The sequence below is a fragment of the Sprattus sprattus genome (assembly GCF_963457725.1).
Source record: "Sprattus sprattus genome assembly, chromosome: 3".
NCBI classification, from domain to species: Eukaryota; Metazoa; Chordata; class Actinopteri; order Clupeiformes; family Clupeidae; genus Sprattus; species Sprattus sprattus.
The window spans coordinates 14,903,662-14,918,661 of NC_137922.1; the positions used below are offsets into that span (position 1 = coordinate 14,903,662).

The 15,000-nt window shown below is 40.4% G+C and overlaps 2 protein-coding genes across 3 annotated transcripts in view; both read left to right on the forward strand.

Annotated features, from left to right (window-relative positions):
- rgn (regucalcin) overlaps positions 1 to 3,762 on the forward strand; it is a 3,828-nt gene extending 66 nt beyond the window's left edge. The window contains exons 1-7 of one of the 2 annotated variants that reach the window (XM_080834406.1): positions 1 to 98; positions 440 to 608; positions 782 to 964; positions 1,572 to 1,787; positions 2,287 to 2,418; positions 2,672 to 2,826; positions 3,287 to 3,762. The exon at positions 1 to 98 is cut by the window's left edge and continues 66 nt beyond it. In XM_080834406.1, the coding sequence (XP_080690532.1) occupies positions 446 to 608; positions 782 to 964; positions 1,572 to 1,787; positions 2,287 to 2,418; positions 2,672 to 2,826; positions 3,287 to 3,337 (900 nt within the window). In that variant the 5' untranslated portion in view covers positions 1 to 98; positions 440 to 445 and the 3' untranslated portion in view covers positions 3,338 to 3,762. Of the gene's footprint in view, positions 99 to 337; positions 609 to 781; positions 965 to 1,571; positions 1,788 to 2,286; positions 2,419 to 2,671; positions 2,827 to 3,286 lie in introns of those variants that run through there. The other variant, XM_080834407.1, reaches the window with a different exon arrangement.
- Positions 3,763 to 9,422: 5,660 nt separating this feature from the next.
- Positions 9,423 to 12,244, forward strand: LOC308362637 (PI-PLC X domain-containing protein 1-like; the record flags this gene model as incomplete). The annotated part of the gene is made up of 6 exons (XM_080835368.1): positions 9,423 to 9,528; positions 9,746 to 9,882; positions 10,265 to 10,393; positions 10,602 to 10,757; positions 11,370 to 11,553; positions 12,009 to 12,244. 6 exons carry the CDS (start codon positions 9,423 to 9,425, stop codon positions 12,242 to 12,244), a joined length of 948 nt encoding a protein of 315 aa, XP_080691494.1.
- Between the last annotated feature and the right edge of the window lie 2,756 nt (positions 12,245 to 15,000).

Genomic DNA, 15,000 nt, shown 5'->3' on the forward strand with positions numbered 1-15,000 from the left:
ACTCTCAACGTTGCACAACGTGACCACTGCCAACTTCAGAGCATTGACTGCTTACGAGAGTCGGGAACTGACGAAGTCAACGTAGAATTTTCAACGAGGTGAGATTTTATTTGTGTTTTTGCTATGAAACTGCATGCAACCACAGAAAACTAGAAAAATAGCCTTATCTTTGAAGTTTTAAATTGGCAGATTACGAGTGGAAACTTCGACGGAAGTTGTTTCGCTTCAGTTCGCTGGAGCCTTTTTTTTTATTTTGTACAGCGAAGCCGATTTCGATTTACGTTTCTGTCATACCTACGTCAGGCTACGTAGAATGAGCACAAGGAAGGGACAAGGTTTCCACCCTGTTGGTTTTGAAGTGTCAACTAGTAGGCCTAATCAACTATGTGTGAAATTGTGCAGCCACAACACTTAAATAACAGCTTTTGTTTTTGACCAGGAGAACATGTCGTCAATCAAAGTAGAGTGTGTTGTGAAAGAGAAATGCGAAATTGGCGAGAGTCCGGTTTGGGAGGAGAAGGATGGCACCCTTATATATGTTGACATAACTGGCCAAAGAGTAAGCAGGTGGAACCCTGCGACCAATAAGATTCAGAGTTTGCGCACCGGTGAGTCAAACACTTATAATATTGCTAACATTTTATGTGTAGCCTGGGTATACAATTACTCATGACTGCTCACAATCAACCTGTGATCGTAGCGAGTTGTTAGGGTTACCAACTTGGAAAGTATATCTCACATGAAGTAACGCATAACTCTCTCCATTCCCTACCATCTGTAGAGAAGTATGTGGGCTCTGTCGTGCCCCGGAAGTCCGGGGGTTATATGATTGCGGAGGGTACCCGGTTTGCGTCAGTGGACTGGGAGAGGCAGAAGATCACTACTATTGTCAATATGGAGGGCGAGAAAAGCAACAATCGCTTCAATGATGGGAAAGTTGATCCTGCTGGCAGATTTTTTGCAGGTGTGAAATCACAACTTGAAGGAATATGGTGTTGTCACTGCTAAAAGCTGGCCAAATGGTTGGTGATGTGATGTGAAGGCTTTTCTTAATTATTTGCACAGTCCCTACCTGGAAACACAGAACCTCATAGTCGGCAGGAGGGAATGTAGGGTGTCTTTATCTGTCCGTCATATGACCATATTCCACCAAACATGGTTTGAAGATAATATCAAAAGTAGTTGCTCATTTAAAAAAAAGAAGAAAAAAAAAGATGACGGGCCTGCAAATCCTTTCAATTCAGTGACATGGAAGTGTAATAATCATATAGTCATATTTTCCATTCATCTACATATGCATTATCTCAGGCTATAATAGGCAGACACTTGATGTGACGTGCATACAGGTATAGCCTATTCTTGCCACAACTGTCAGAGTAGTTTACTGAAAATGGCAGCTGGTGGTTTATGGTTCGTACAGAAGAGCTCTATGCTCTTTCTCAGTTCTGTTTTTGTCATGCTGGCAAAGCCTTGTTGTCTCAGCCATCTTAAATCTCAGTATTGGATAATCATCTGAGGAAGTGTAGAACACTGTTCTGCCATGTTGACAAACTGTACCTCTGCATTTTCAGGCACCATGGCGATAGAGGTTCGTCCTGGAGAGCTGGAGAGAAAGCAGGGGTCTCTATACACCCTGTACCCCAACCACACTGTGGTCAAACATTTTGACCAGGTCGACATCTCCAATGGTCTTGAGTGGTCCTTGGACCACCGCACCTTCTATTACATTGACAGCTTGGCCTACACGGTGGACGCCTTTGACTATGACCTGAGCACTGGCAGCATCAGTATGCTTTATTTATATCTCTCTTTATGTGTCTCTCATACATATGCATGATTTTTTTTAAAGATGGCTGACATTGTATGGACTGCATGACATTTTGCTTACTTTAAAGCTGATTTTCTTGACAACTATGGTTACCGTAGTTCCAAGCGCGTCAAGTGGTAGGAAAATACACATATGTCTTGAGAAACAGCCATATAGCTTTTCAGGGTAGTTTACAGTTTTCCACCAAACAAGTTATGTAACTAAAAGTTCAAGGTGGCCCATTTTAATGTCAGTGTGAAAGGAACTCACTGTCATAATGGAGCTGAAAAGTGATTGGCTGTTTGTGAATTGTGTTGGTGGTACAGTCTGCATCTCTCTCATTCTGCATTCTATGTCTTCCTGCCTTGCTCCTCTTTAGTGATGGTACTACTTCTAGTGGGTGTAATGGCATTGTACATCTCATGTCTGGTGTACAGTACATGTGTAATGTGTGTGTGTGTGTGTGTGTGTTTGTGTAGGTAACCGTAGAGTGGTGTACAAGATGGAGAAGGAAGAGGCCATCCCTGATGGAATGTGCATTGACACTGAGGGAAAGCTGTGGGTGTGCTGCTACAATGGAGGGAGAGTGCTACGCATTGATCCACAAACTGGTCAGTCTGTGTGTCTGTGTGTATGTGTGTGTGATGCAGAAACATCCTATTGATTCTGGAAATTTGATCATATGATATCCATGTGGATTTTATGATCCTCAAATTCAAAACGTATGTTTCCTTGCGTTGGACAAACGATTTGTGGACATTTTCTTATCGTGGTAGGAGGTAATTTTCTTATCTTGGTAAGAGTGCTCTGGACTACTTGTGAAATGTTCTCTTTTCAATTTTTATGTGTTGCCATCTCTCATAGGCACTCGCCTCCAGACAGTGAAGTTCCCAGCAGAGAAGATCACCTCCTGCTGTTTCGGTGGAAAGGACTACTCTGATCTCTACGTCACGTCTTCCTGGAAAGGCCTGGACGACGCAGCAATGGCCAAGCAGCCTCAGGCTGGCTGCATTTTTAAGGTGAAAATGCTTCCTCCTATTGTGATTTGTTTTCGGGTATCTGGCCGCTCAAACCAGGAAATGAATGAGCAGGGGGTTTCTGCATATATCATGTGATACTGCTCTCACCTATTCTTCCTCATCTCAACTTTGTTAGGTTATACCTGTATATATCCCATTCCGTAACCAGGAAATCTCTGTTTTGCAGTAATATGTTTTACAATGCATCTGAACTAGTGTATCATTTGTAGAAATTTCTTAATTTCAAGCTGTGAGATTTGTCGCACTGACAGTGAGGTTAACACTAAAAATGCATTGCAGTTCACCAACATTTGGTTACTGATGTCTAACAGGTGTATTAAAGAAGTGAAATTAGTTATTTTGGTTATCCTCTTACCCAGTAACACTAAAGAGGCTTTTTATACACTTATACACACATACTTGTACTTATATACAGTATATATATCTGTTTGTGTTTCAGGTGACTGGTTTGGGAGTGAAGGGAATTCCCCCATATTCGTTCGCTGGATGAGCCTGTTGAAAGGGCAGCTGAATTGAAGACGAAGAGGAATCAATATCAGCAAATTCACAGACATGTCACAGTCAATGCTATAGTTACATGTCACGTCTTGCTTTTGAGTATTGAACTAAACAAGACTGGTGCTAACATGAAAACATGTTTATTTGAGAGTTAGAAAAAACATTTAACTAACACAGCATAATCACAGGATAACAAAGATTTAAAATGACCATGAAAATGCATCTCCAAGATAATACCACTGCTATTAAAAGGAAATGAGACCATATTATCTTTTATAGCATGTGACCGGATTGCAAGACGCAATGTAATTCAACGTAGACGTTGCCTTCGCACAGTAATTGGGTTTTAAAGAACCACAGATAGCATAGCAGCATTCTCCATAAATTCAGATCATGTTCAGTACCTTTGCTTTTGATGCAGGACAATAAAGCTCATATAAAGCATTTGTTCACCAGACTTGGGTATTTCATGACTGTTAGACTAAATGGTTAATGTAATTTGATACCCCTAAGTACTACTCATGATGCATTATTCTGTCTACAAATGAAAAAAAAACAAAAAGGAAGTAAGGAACTTCCTCAAATGACTGGCTGTTAGCTCTAGTATGAAACTCCAGTCAGACTTCCAACAGAAGCTGGTTGGGCAAGGACCCTCCAGACAATCAGGGATTTCATGATTTCACAAACTTTCTTTATGGTAAGACATTACTTCTAGCATAAACCCATCAATCTTTAATTATTGAAAGTCTAGCTACTGTTAAAGCGTGTGTGTGTGTGTGTGTGTGTGTGTGTGTGTGTGTGTGTGTGTGTGTGTGTGTGTGTGTGTGTGTGTGTGTGTGTGTGTGTGTGTGGCTGTATATTGTAACTTGGGTGCAGGAATGTACTATATCAGTTTTTTTGTCAAATGTAGAATGTAGGGCTACTAAAATTCTTCAACTCTATCAAAATGTCAGAGCCTATATAAGCGACGGCCACTTTGCATAAACCCCTGAATCAGTTTGTAGTTAAAACCCAACAAGCCGAAGCATTTCTTGCTGCATTAACTTTACGTTGTGGGCAGTGGGCTAACCTGTGGGAGAGCCTGGTCTCTGTCTGGACAATCGCACGTTTGGGTTCATCTGTGCCAGATTCGGAGGCATAATGGAGACACCTCGTCTGTCTGACTGGATGTCTCAACTGCCCTCAAAACTCTCCACAGTACCCCTGTGGGACCTCGCCATGCCTGGTGAGTGCAGGCTACCTCAGTGCAGTGGATACTTGTAGGTTTCAGTGATGCCGTAATACCGAGATGGCCAGCATATCGAGTGCCTTTGTTTGTTTTCTACAAAGCCACCGTTCTGAAGTAAAGGCTGCCACCTTGAGGCCTTGGAAGGCCATTGTGCCAGTGTGTTTTTTTGTGTGTGTGTCAGAGTGGTTGCGTTTACTTGTTTCGAGTGATAATAACTAGGTAATGCACGTACAATTGGATAAAGTTGGCCCATATTGAACTGAATTCCATATCAGAATTTAGAGCACACTCATTTGTAGAGCTAAGATGATAAACAATATGGTTTTTATTTACAAATGAAAGTTCTAGTACTTGGTTTTGCAGACCCATACTGTATGTATATTTATGATCCATAAGTATTTGCTTAACATTTCCAGGAAGCCATGACAGTATGACATACAGTTTGGACAGCTCCTCCATGTTAGAGCCAAACACACCCATCTGGATTAAGGCTCTGCATAAATTGTTCCCCTGTCTTGTCAACTTCATTGTGAAGAGGTGGAGCGTCACACAGGTACACAATAAGCGCAGTAAAGATTGACTTAAAGGTACAGTCCACGATTCTAATCCAATGCACTTTAGTCAAATTCAGCTAATTGCCCCTCACAGCCTTCAAGCGGCCTATGTGTCCACTCTGAAAAACTTCATAGAGTCAAACACAGTCCTGGCGCTAAAGATGGGCAACAAGCATAGTTGCTCGAACTGAGCCATAAACAATTTGTGCCAATCGACCACAGAGCTTCATCATAACAGAAGGGATGGGAGCACTTTCAGAAGTGCTTCAGTTTGTTAGTGTTTGTTGCATGTTTGTAGATGTGTGACACTGTTCTGTTGTCCCCTAGGAACTAACTATTATTGAGCAGCTGAATGCAGGTGTTCGGTACTTTGATTTGAGGATCGCTTGTAAGCCAGATGATGTAACTCACACCGTGTACTTTTCCCATGTGCTGTACACAGAAGTTACTGTGGAGGTAAGGAGACACTACACACACACACACACACACACACACACACACACACACACACACACACACACACACACACACACACACACACACACACACACACACACACACACACACACACACACACACACACACACACACACACACACAATCAGGATGTGGTGTTTATAAGTTAAATGTCTTACTCTGTTGTAGTGTGTGTGTGTGTGGGGGGGGGGGGGGGCTCCCTAGGAGGGGTGGGGCTTAAGGGCAAATATACAAAATGAAAACCTTAAACAGCCAACTGCTGGTCAGAATTCAGTATTGCAGTGCTCTTGCATCAGAGCTAACCTATTTGGTGGTGAGTTCATAGCTCAGTGTTGGGCAGATTGAGGGTGAAAAAACACCGTTGATAAATCTATACAACCAACTACAGGACCAACTATGTTCTTATACCAACCTATAATTAACACAAATGGATGTATCACTCAGTGAGAAGTTCAAAATGCTTCAATCTTTTAAAAAAGAGCTCTGATGAAATAGAATAAAGAAATGTTTAACTTATAAAATATTGATTGATTATATGATATTGAACATGTTGAACTGTTCGAATCACTATTCTTTCAAGGGGACCTGAAAATACATTAGTTTCACTCAAAATTACTTTTTCACTCTAAATTAATAAACAAACTATTTTTGTCCATTGTAGCTCTTAAAATGAGCTCTGCTTTTAGCCAGTGGAATATGTTGCACATCATAGAAATGGGCTTTACTGCATATCCAGGGCAAGTTTCTACAAAGGTTTACTTATTATTTTTGATGCTCCCACAGGAAACCTTCAAAGATGTTGCCCAGTGGTTAACACATCACCCAAAAGAGGTCATCATTCTAGCCTGCTCATCATTTGATGGCTTGGACAACGACGACCATAAGAAGTTCATTGCCCAACTGAACCAGCTCTTTTCAAAGACACTCTGCCCTTATACGGTTCATGCACCTGTTTGTCATTTGTGTGCTTCACTGATGCACATTGTAACTGAACTGTCTTAATTAATTGTCTACTTTTCTGCAGTTGTATATGAAAAAGTCCTTTAGTGAGGACCTTCCTCCTAGAACCAGAGACAATTGAGAATATTGCATTGTTTTGGCGCTTTATAAGTACAATTTAATTGAACTGAATTGAATTTGCGTTATACACTATGTGAGTCGTATAATGTATAAAACTGTGCTTATGATTCGTATTCTTATATCTGTTTCCCCATCAGGTGAACCCCTCTCTTCAGCTGTGCTGGGATCAGAAATATCAAGTGATCCTTTCCTATGCAAATAAGGATGCAGCCTCGGGCCACCAGGAGCTGTGGAAAAAAACTGACTACTGGTGGACTAATCATGGAAGGACATCTGCAAGTCAGGTTTTAAAGTACTTGGATGATCGCTTGCAGAGCGAAGGACGAGATAGTGAGTGAAGTAATATTATTATTATTATTATTATTTTTATAACTATTACTATTATTATTATATTTGCTGTTGTTGTCGTTAAATAATTTTGTGTGTAGAATTTAAAGTGTGCGTGTGCGTCTGTCTGTCTGTCTGTCTGTCTGTCTGTCTGTCTGTCTGTCTGTCTGTCTGTCTGTCTGTCTGTCTGTCTGTCTGTCTGTCTGTCTGCCTGCCTGCCTGTTGACTCCTACAGATACCTTCTTTGTGGCTGGTCTGAACCTCACTGAAAATAACAGCTTTTTGATGACACACCTGTTCTCAACCATGAAGAGTATGACTCTTGCTGCTTTTCCAGAGTTGCTGGAGTGGGTCAAAAGGCAGCACTGTGGTCAAGGCAAAACCTGCATCAACATTATCGCTGCTGATTTTGTTGGTGTGAATCAATTTGCCCAGCTTGTCATTGCGATCAATCTGAATAATATGATCAAGTATTCATTTTAGAGTTGAAAAGAGTCTAAAAACGAAGTATAATAAGAGGAAAGTTACCAAGGGAAAATCTTCTCCTAAGAGTTATTTGACATGTAGCTATGATTTGTTGTGATTTTCTGCTAGAAATCAAGCTTTTTGAGATTAAGTGATTCATGATTTAAAAAGGCACTGTTTTGTTGATGACTACTGTCTATTTACTGTTTCTAGATATGACACAATCCAGAACAAAGCAATAGAGTTATTTTACTGTAAATTGACATTCTATATCACTGTACAATAAATCTTGTATAATGTAAGTCTTAAATACCCTTTTTGATACTGTCCTTTGCCATACCTGGGGCAAATCATGTTGTGGTTTATGTTCAAGCCCCTTGCTATGTTTGAGTTCTTGATCTAGGGTTGGGATGTGTGAAAATAGATTGTGTAAGTATTTTTAGATGGCCTGACATCGTGACTTTTATGTGAGGAAAATCTTTGTATTGCATTATCTTGTTTCCCTCTGGTGACCCTGATATCATACTGTGTGTGGGGTTGGGCATGCCTGATAGGAATGTATTTGTTCATGAGACCTTGTACCAAAGAACATCTCACTACAATGCCTGAGTAGACCTTCAAAGTGATTGCCAAACTCAGTAATTCAGTTGGTCAATTCTATATTTATACTGAGTGTGATCCTTAGGGCATTTCAGTACATGTGTGTTTGCATGAGTGTGTTATATTTACAAACGGTGTGTTTGCATAGGAATAGAAATGATAAAGCAGGCTTAGATGACCACCTTAGTGGTATAAGCAAAGATTAAATGTGAGTTAGGTGTCATGACGCACTAACCACATCCTTAACCAAAACAATAGAATACCATAAGTGCGTGTTTTTAATCTTTGTAAACTAATACATATTAACCTTACATTTGCTTGGACAATCAGTGTGGTCAGCTATCCAGGCCCATGTATTCAGTGTTTATAGCTTCACATTATATCATTGAACTGCACGTCCGAGATTCACTGTAATCCCCACTCTGTCTAGTGGGAACTACACCGCTGTGCAGATACTGTAAGAACGTTTCAGGTTACCTTTTTAAATTATGTTTTCTTTTTGTCTTCGAAAAGTCAGAATTCGGGTAGTGTCAGGTGGGAAAGAGGATAGGCAACAAAAAACATCCCTCTAGGGCCTACACACGAGTGGGCTATACAGTCAATGTGAACTTATTTATTAGGTAGGCCTAGATACATACACCTATACTACACTTAAATATTATGTATCGTATCTTTATATATGCCCCCTTTGCGTATCATACACCAATGCCCTGAACTCGGAATGTACACTTTCACACAGTCCCTAACTTTCTACGTGAATTCTTAGATGAGTTGGCGTTGTGCAGATCACGAGGGTGTCTTGCGTTTTACATGTATTTAGCTTTCCCAGCGGTTGCGCTGCTGTCAATAAATTCCTCTGCACTGTCGCCTAAGCACGCAGAGAATACAACTGTGAGCACAGGGAGTCCAGGTAGGTTTGGACAAGAAAGAAACAAGCATTCTGTATTGAGCAGCAAAACACCACTGAAAACAAAGAGCGTTGTTTCTTCCGGATCTGGCCACTTTACTACGAAAGCGGGAACGCTTTAAAGACCTAATTTGTTTTTGTTTGCAGAAACCGTAAGATTAGCCAACATTAGGTTCATTGCATTTCAATGTAGGCTAGTGTAATCTTGTTTTCACCCGAAATTCTACTTGTGACGACTGCTGTTCGTTGCTTCGGAAATCAAAAGGCTATTGCTATAATCAAGGTCCTCCCATACAACCGGGGCGTTTACAAAAAATGATGGGGGTTGTCCGACTTATGATGCTCATGATAAGTTCGTCACAGAAACTTTAAAAACACTGTCATAACAAAATCAGATCTTAGGTATTGTTGCAATGACCTGATTACATGGGGCTTAAACATGCGGGACGAGCAAATACAAGGTCCACAGACGGACTGCGCGGATTGGATGTCAAATCTTCCCGACAAACTGTGGAAGGTGCCGCTATGGAACCTTGCCATTCCAGGTGAGTTACCTAGTCTTTATACTTTGAAGAAATATGAAAACATAGTAAACATTAATAAGAATAGAAATGGGACATTGATAAATTAAACATGGATGATTGTGTTTTACAGGGAACTGTGATTATTGTTTTGCATATATCATTGACTTTTATTTATGAATGAACTCTAAATAATGCATGATATTCATTTCCACGTGCTTATGGACATTGGACATTTCAGGAAGTCATGATACAATGACCTATCAACTGGATGACTGTTCGCCCCTTGTACAGTCTGAATCCCTCTTCCTGAGAGTGCTGGACCACTGTTTCCCCTGTGTCATGCGTCCCTGTGTGAAGAGGTGGGCCACCACACAAGTATGTATCAACTGAGTGTGTAGGTCACATTCATTCTGAATGAGAATTTTCATCACAAAACTATGAATCCCTTTAATTAAATGTTCTGGCACCGTGCCTACAGACAAAAAAATAGGCATTATCATAACCACTCTAACAAAGTTAGCCATGTGCCACTTAGCCATATATATCAAGTCTGGTACTTTATCACTGTAAATAAATGTAATCATTATATAAAGAAAGATTGCACGCCGTAGTTATCATACGTGTTATTATTGTAGTTGACTGTGATTGCATATATACTGTATGTGCTCAGGGCTAGCAACGTTTATGAAACAGGAAAGCTGGATGACCTTACCCTTGTGTGACCCTTGGGTGACCTTAACCTTGTGTGACCCTGTAGGAATGTGACATTTCTGATCAGCTTGATGCAGGGATTCGGTTCCTGGATCTGAGGATCGCTCATAAGAAAGACAGTGACATTGCTGTTTTCCATTTTGCCCATGGTATCTACTCCCAGCAGACTGTGAAGGTCAGGAACATGTGAACATGTCATTTTATCAACGCAATATTGTGCACTGTACCCTTTTCATAAACCCATCGAGGTGACACACCCTTGAAGTTGTTTGATGATGTATTAAATACTTTTACAGACTGTATCTGTAATAATTTATAACAATTAGTTATGCTATGGCTCCCTTTACATGCTTTCATTTCTCCCCCTTTTTTGTCCTTAATAGGACACAGTCACAAAGGTGGCCCTGTGGCTGCAGGAGCATCCTAAGGAGGTGGTCATCATTGCATGCTCAGCGTTCGATGGCATGAATCAAGAAGAACACCTGGAACTTATTGACTTTCTAACAAGACTGTTTGAGAAGAAATTGTGCCCCAAGACAGTGAGTTAGTTTGAAATAACATCTATTTAATTTCCTCTTAAGTACCTTTAAAGCATTGGCTGCATTACATTCCACAGCAGGAAGATCTCCTTACGCTTATACCCAACTCATACTGAGGTTTAACCTGTATTAAACACAATGATTTTTAGTATAAAAGCATCAACCAGCGTAATTTAACTAAATGGTTCTTTGACTGTTTGGTAGATTTTTGTATGAATGGTCATGACCTGAGTTTACAACAAGACAGTTGTTAGTTGTAAGTTGTCGGTATCACACATTCTCCTAGAAAATAATCTGGTCACTGCACTGCACTGCACTGCCCCATGCTCTGTGATAGGGAATAGGAAAACCTCATCTGACCTCAACCACAAATCTGCTGTCATGTGTCATGTGTCTGAGCCAAATCATGTAACACAAGCAAGATGAAAGACTCACTGAACGTAGCGGAATGTGTGTCTTTCCCAAAGCACTTCCTCTTGTTTCGCTTACCCCACCTTTAATTGTTCTGTTTTATGTCCCAAGTGCTTCCATAAGTTTTGCATTAGAATGAATCATAATTACACAACTAAGTTTAACTTAAATTTGCTCCACTGTGTCTTTTTATAATTACAGGAAACGCCATCACTACTTTCGTGCTGGGATCGTGGCTATCAGGTGATCCTCTCATATGATGACACAGCTGCAGAAACCTACAATGACCTCTGGCCGGGGATTGCTTACTGGTGGGCCAATACGCCTGACCCAAAAGATCTCATCTTATTTCTTGAGGGGCAGAAAGAAAGTGGAAGGCCAACAGGTTTGGAAACAAACTACAGATCTTTGCAAACTGTGCCACAAAAATGTTTAACAATTGGTTATGTCTACTGAAGACAGATCATCTGTAATAAGATGTACTTTTTGTAAACACCAGCAATGAAACACTCATATCTAATCGTATTGATTAAAAGCTCTGTTTTGCAAAAAATAAGCCTCAGACAGGAAATACAAAGCACTGTAAATACTACAAAATTGGGTTAGAAAAACGCAACCAGTCAGTTTCTCTGAAGTAGTCTTTTCCACAATGTTTTTGAGGCACTGATTAGTGTGTTAAAATGTCTGTGTCTGATCATATACTATGTGCTGGAGACACAGAGGACAGAGATTAGATTGAGAAAATCTTTTTTACCGATTGTTTTTGAAGATGTTCTATCTGACTGGAAAATGCGTTATCTATTTCTAATCAGTCCCTTCTGTTGTTTTTTCCCCCCACAGAGGCATTTTTTGTGGCTGGAATGAACCTCACAGAAAACTTAAGATATGTTATTCAGCATCCCTGTCAGACTTTGAGGACAATGACTCTGCAAGTCTATAAGTTCTTACTTGACTGGGTCAAGAAACAACATCCGGGTCCAAGTAAAACAGGTCTTAACATTATCTGTGCAGATTTTGTGGGAGACAATGCTTTTGTTCATATTGTGATTGCACTTAACAAAGACATCCTCAGTTGATATGCATTTGCCTGTTCAGTGAACATGTAGATTTGCACTACTGTTTTGAGTCTTAAAAATGCAGTCCTCCATTTTGTTCTGGTTTAGCAAATGACTGTTGATATTTCAACTCGACAGCCAATCAAATTACACCAGTCCCCTCTCTGCCCCTGAAGCACGTGTGCTGATTGGCCGAAGTTGTTTCTAGCTTGGTCCATTCCACTATATTTGTTTCACATTTGCAGAGCCAGGACCGTGTATGAATAACAGAGTTTTTTATACCGCTAATACTGAACAGACAGCTACAGGACCATGAGGAGCAATTTGTTGAATTTTAGTAAAAGTTTATGGGATAAGAATCAATACCAAAAACAAAAAATTACTACTTGGGTAACACTGTGTGTGCATTTGCATGCGCCCATAAAACTTACAATTACATTTCCAAAATGACTTTAATATATATATGTGTATCGCTATAAATCATGCAAAAACATGCTTGTAGGCTGTCGAGTATTGTCTGATAAATATGTAAAGTACGTTTTTTAAATGTTTGCACTTTATTGACACTCCCTACACACTTTCGCGTTACCGTTGCGAATTTCTTCCGAGTTCTCTATATTTCTGGTGGTTTTCAAATGTAAATTTGAACTGAATTGGCATTCCGGATCAGCCTCTCAACGTGGCATTAAATAACCCAGCGCAACCTCCCTTTTGTGAGTTTATGTGAGAATTTCTTATTTGAAATTGCTGTGGTGCAATGTGGTGTAATGTTACCGGTCAGTTATATTTGTAATAGGACCTAAGAGGTGGCGAGGCTACTTTGGATAATTTTGCAGTGGAATATGGTAGTGCTGTTGCTACCTCTTCTGCATGCCATCTTTGGCATCTCTGTATCTCCTCTCCATGTGACTGCGTCGAGAGGCAAGGACAGAATGAAAGGGCCGTTCAAAAACGTATCCAGAAAACAACGCCATCTAGTGAATTGTAGATGAACTTCAGAAAACAGCCGTCTGGCAGAGAAGTCGGTTTGTGAAATGTGCAACAGTTTTGTAAAACATTTAGTAGGCTATTCTGTTATAATTTCTACATTACTGTCACAGCTGAACACAGTTATTTTATGGTGTTAGTTTTGGCCATGTGTGTTTCAACATGTGAAAGGACATCTAAGTTTAGATGCCTCTTCTCTTTTCACTTAGTAAGGTGCTTAACACGCTACTTATGTGATTATCTTGTTCAGTGCTTCCAGCCACTACTGGGTCCTGTTTGTTTTGATGTCCATGCATGTGGTAAATAAACGTGGCCAGATAATCAAAACCATTTTTAATAAGTAAACTTTTATAAGCATCCATCATGGTCGTCTGGCATTGCCAATCATTTTAGTCATCCAGACTACTCAGAATTGTTTTGTATCCAAATAAAGCATTTTTATTTTCTAAAGTATATATTTGCCTTTATGTTATTCTGTTGCAATTCAATTACTGCATTTTCTTTAATATTCCCAAAACCTGTAGAATTATGAACGGCAAAACATTCGCAAAGCACCTCAAATGATGCCATACATTATTATATGATTGTAGGCCAAAAATAATCTTAACAAAAAAATACCCTAAACAATCTCAGATATGAAAAGGATAATAACAGTACTGCATTTGAACATTTGAGAGGAGAGATTAGGAATCATTCCCTTTCACTGCTGGTTCGCTCTCTCTTTCTCTCCTCCCCTCGCCCCGGTGGCATAACCAGATTACCACAGATTCACTGTTGCTGTTAGAGGCCTGTGCTGTCAACAGCTTCAGAGTGAGTCTGAATTGGCTTAAAGCAACAGACCTACCAGATGGTCCTATAGGGAGCCTAGGGGTGTCTAATTACAGAGGCTTAATCTGCCTTCTCCCTGACCAGAAGCTGACAGGTAACCCTGTGTCCGGACTCCCAGTCATATTCCCAGGTGCTTCGAGGAGCCCCGCTCTTTCTGGAACTTTCCGCAGGGGAAGTGCTTTTGGAACACACTGGAGCAGATAGTCAGTTAGAATGGATAAGAAGGAGGAGGATGATGATAATATCTTCACCACTTGGGCACGGGGTTTCGATCAACAGGAGGGGAGCGAGGAGCCGGAATCAGAGAGGAAGTGCAGCCTGAACCTTCCCAGGCCCAGTCGATCCATTGCCAACCGTCGAGCCTCACTGCCTTGTCCGGTGAGATGTGTGTGTGTTTATGTATGTATGCGTTAAGGTGCGTACATTTCCATTAATATACAGAAGTGTGACTGCTGTTCAAATTGTATTTGAGTTTATGTATGAGAGTGATGTGATCTGAAATCTCTTGGTCAGGTAAAATTCTATTCTCTTGTCTATTCATGTGACGTGATCATTCAAGGGCTTACTGGCCATACGATTGTCAGCTGAGCAGTTCCACCTTGATCTCAATGTCAAACCTACATAGGCCGGTCTACTTAAATCAGAGGGATCGTTAGGGTTACTGGAAATGCTAAAGCACCACAGCAGTGAGAGAGCTATGTAAATTCTGAGAATATCTCTATGGTTACATTCTTAAGGAGCCTTTGAGTTAAATATGCACTGGGTCCATGTGCTCAAGTTGAGATCCATTCGGCATTCGAGCTGAAGAAATGTTCAAAGTGGCATTTAAAAGGAACTCTAAAATGAAATCCATTATTAGGAATCTGCCTAATGACTTAAATATCAGTGGAAGTTTCCAGCTGGCCCTATATATTCTATTAATGCTATATATGCAATTTTGAGCAGGTCGGATGGTACCGGAG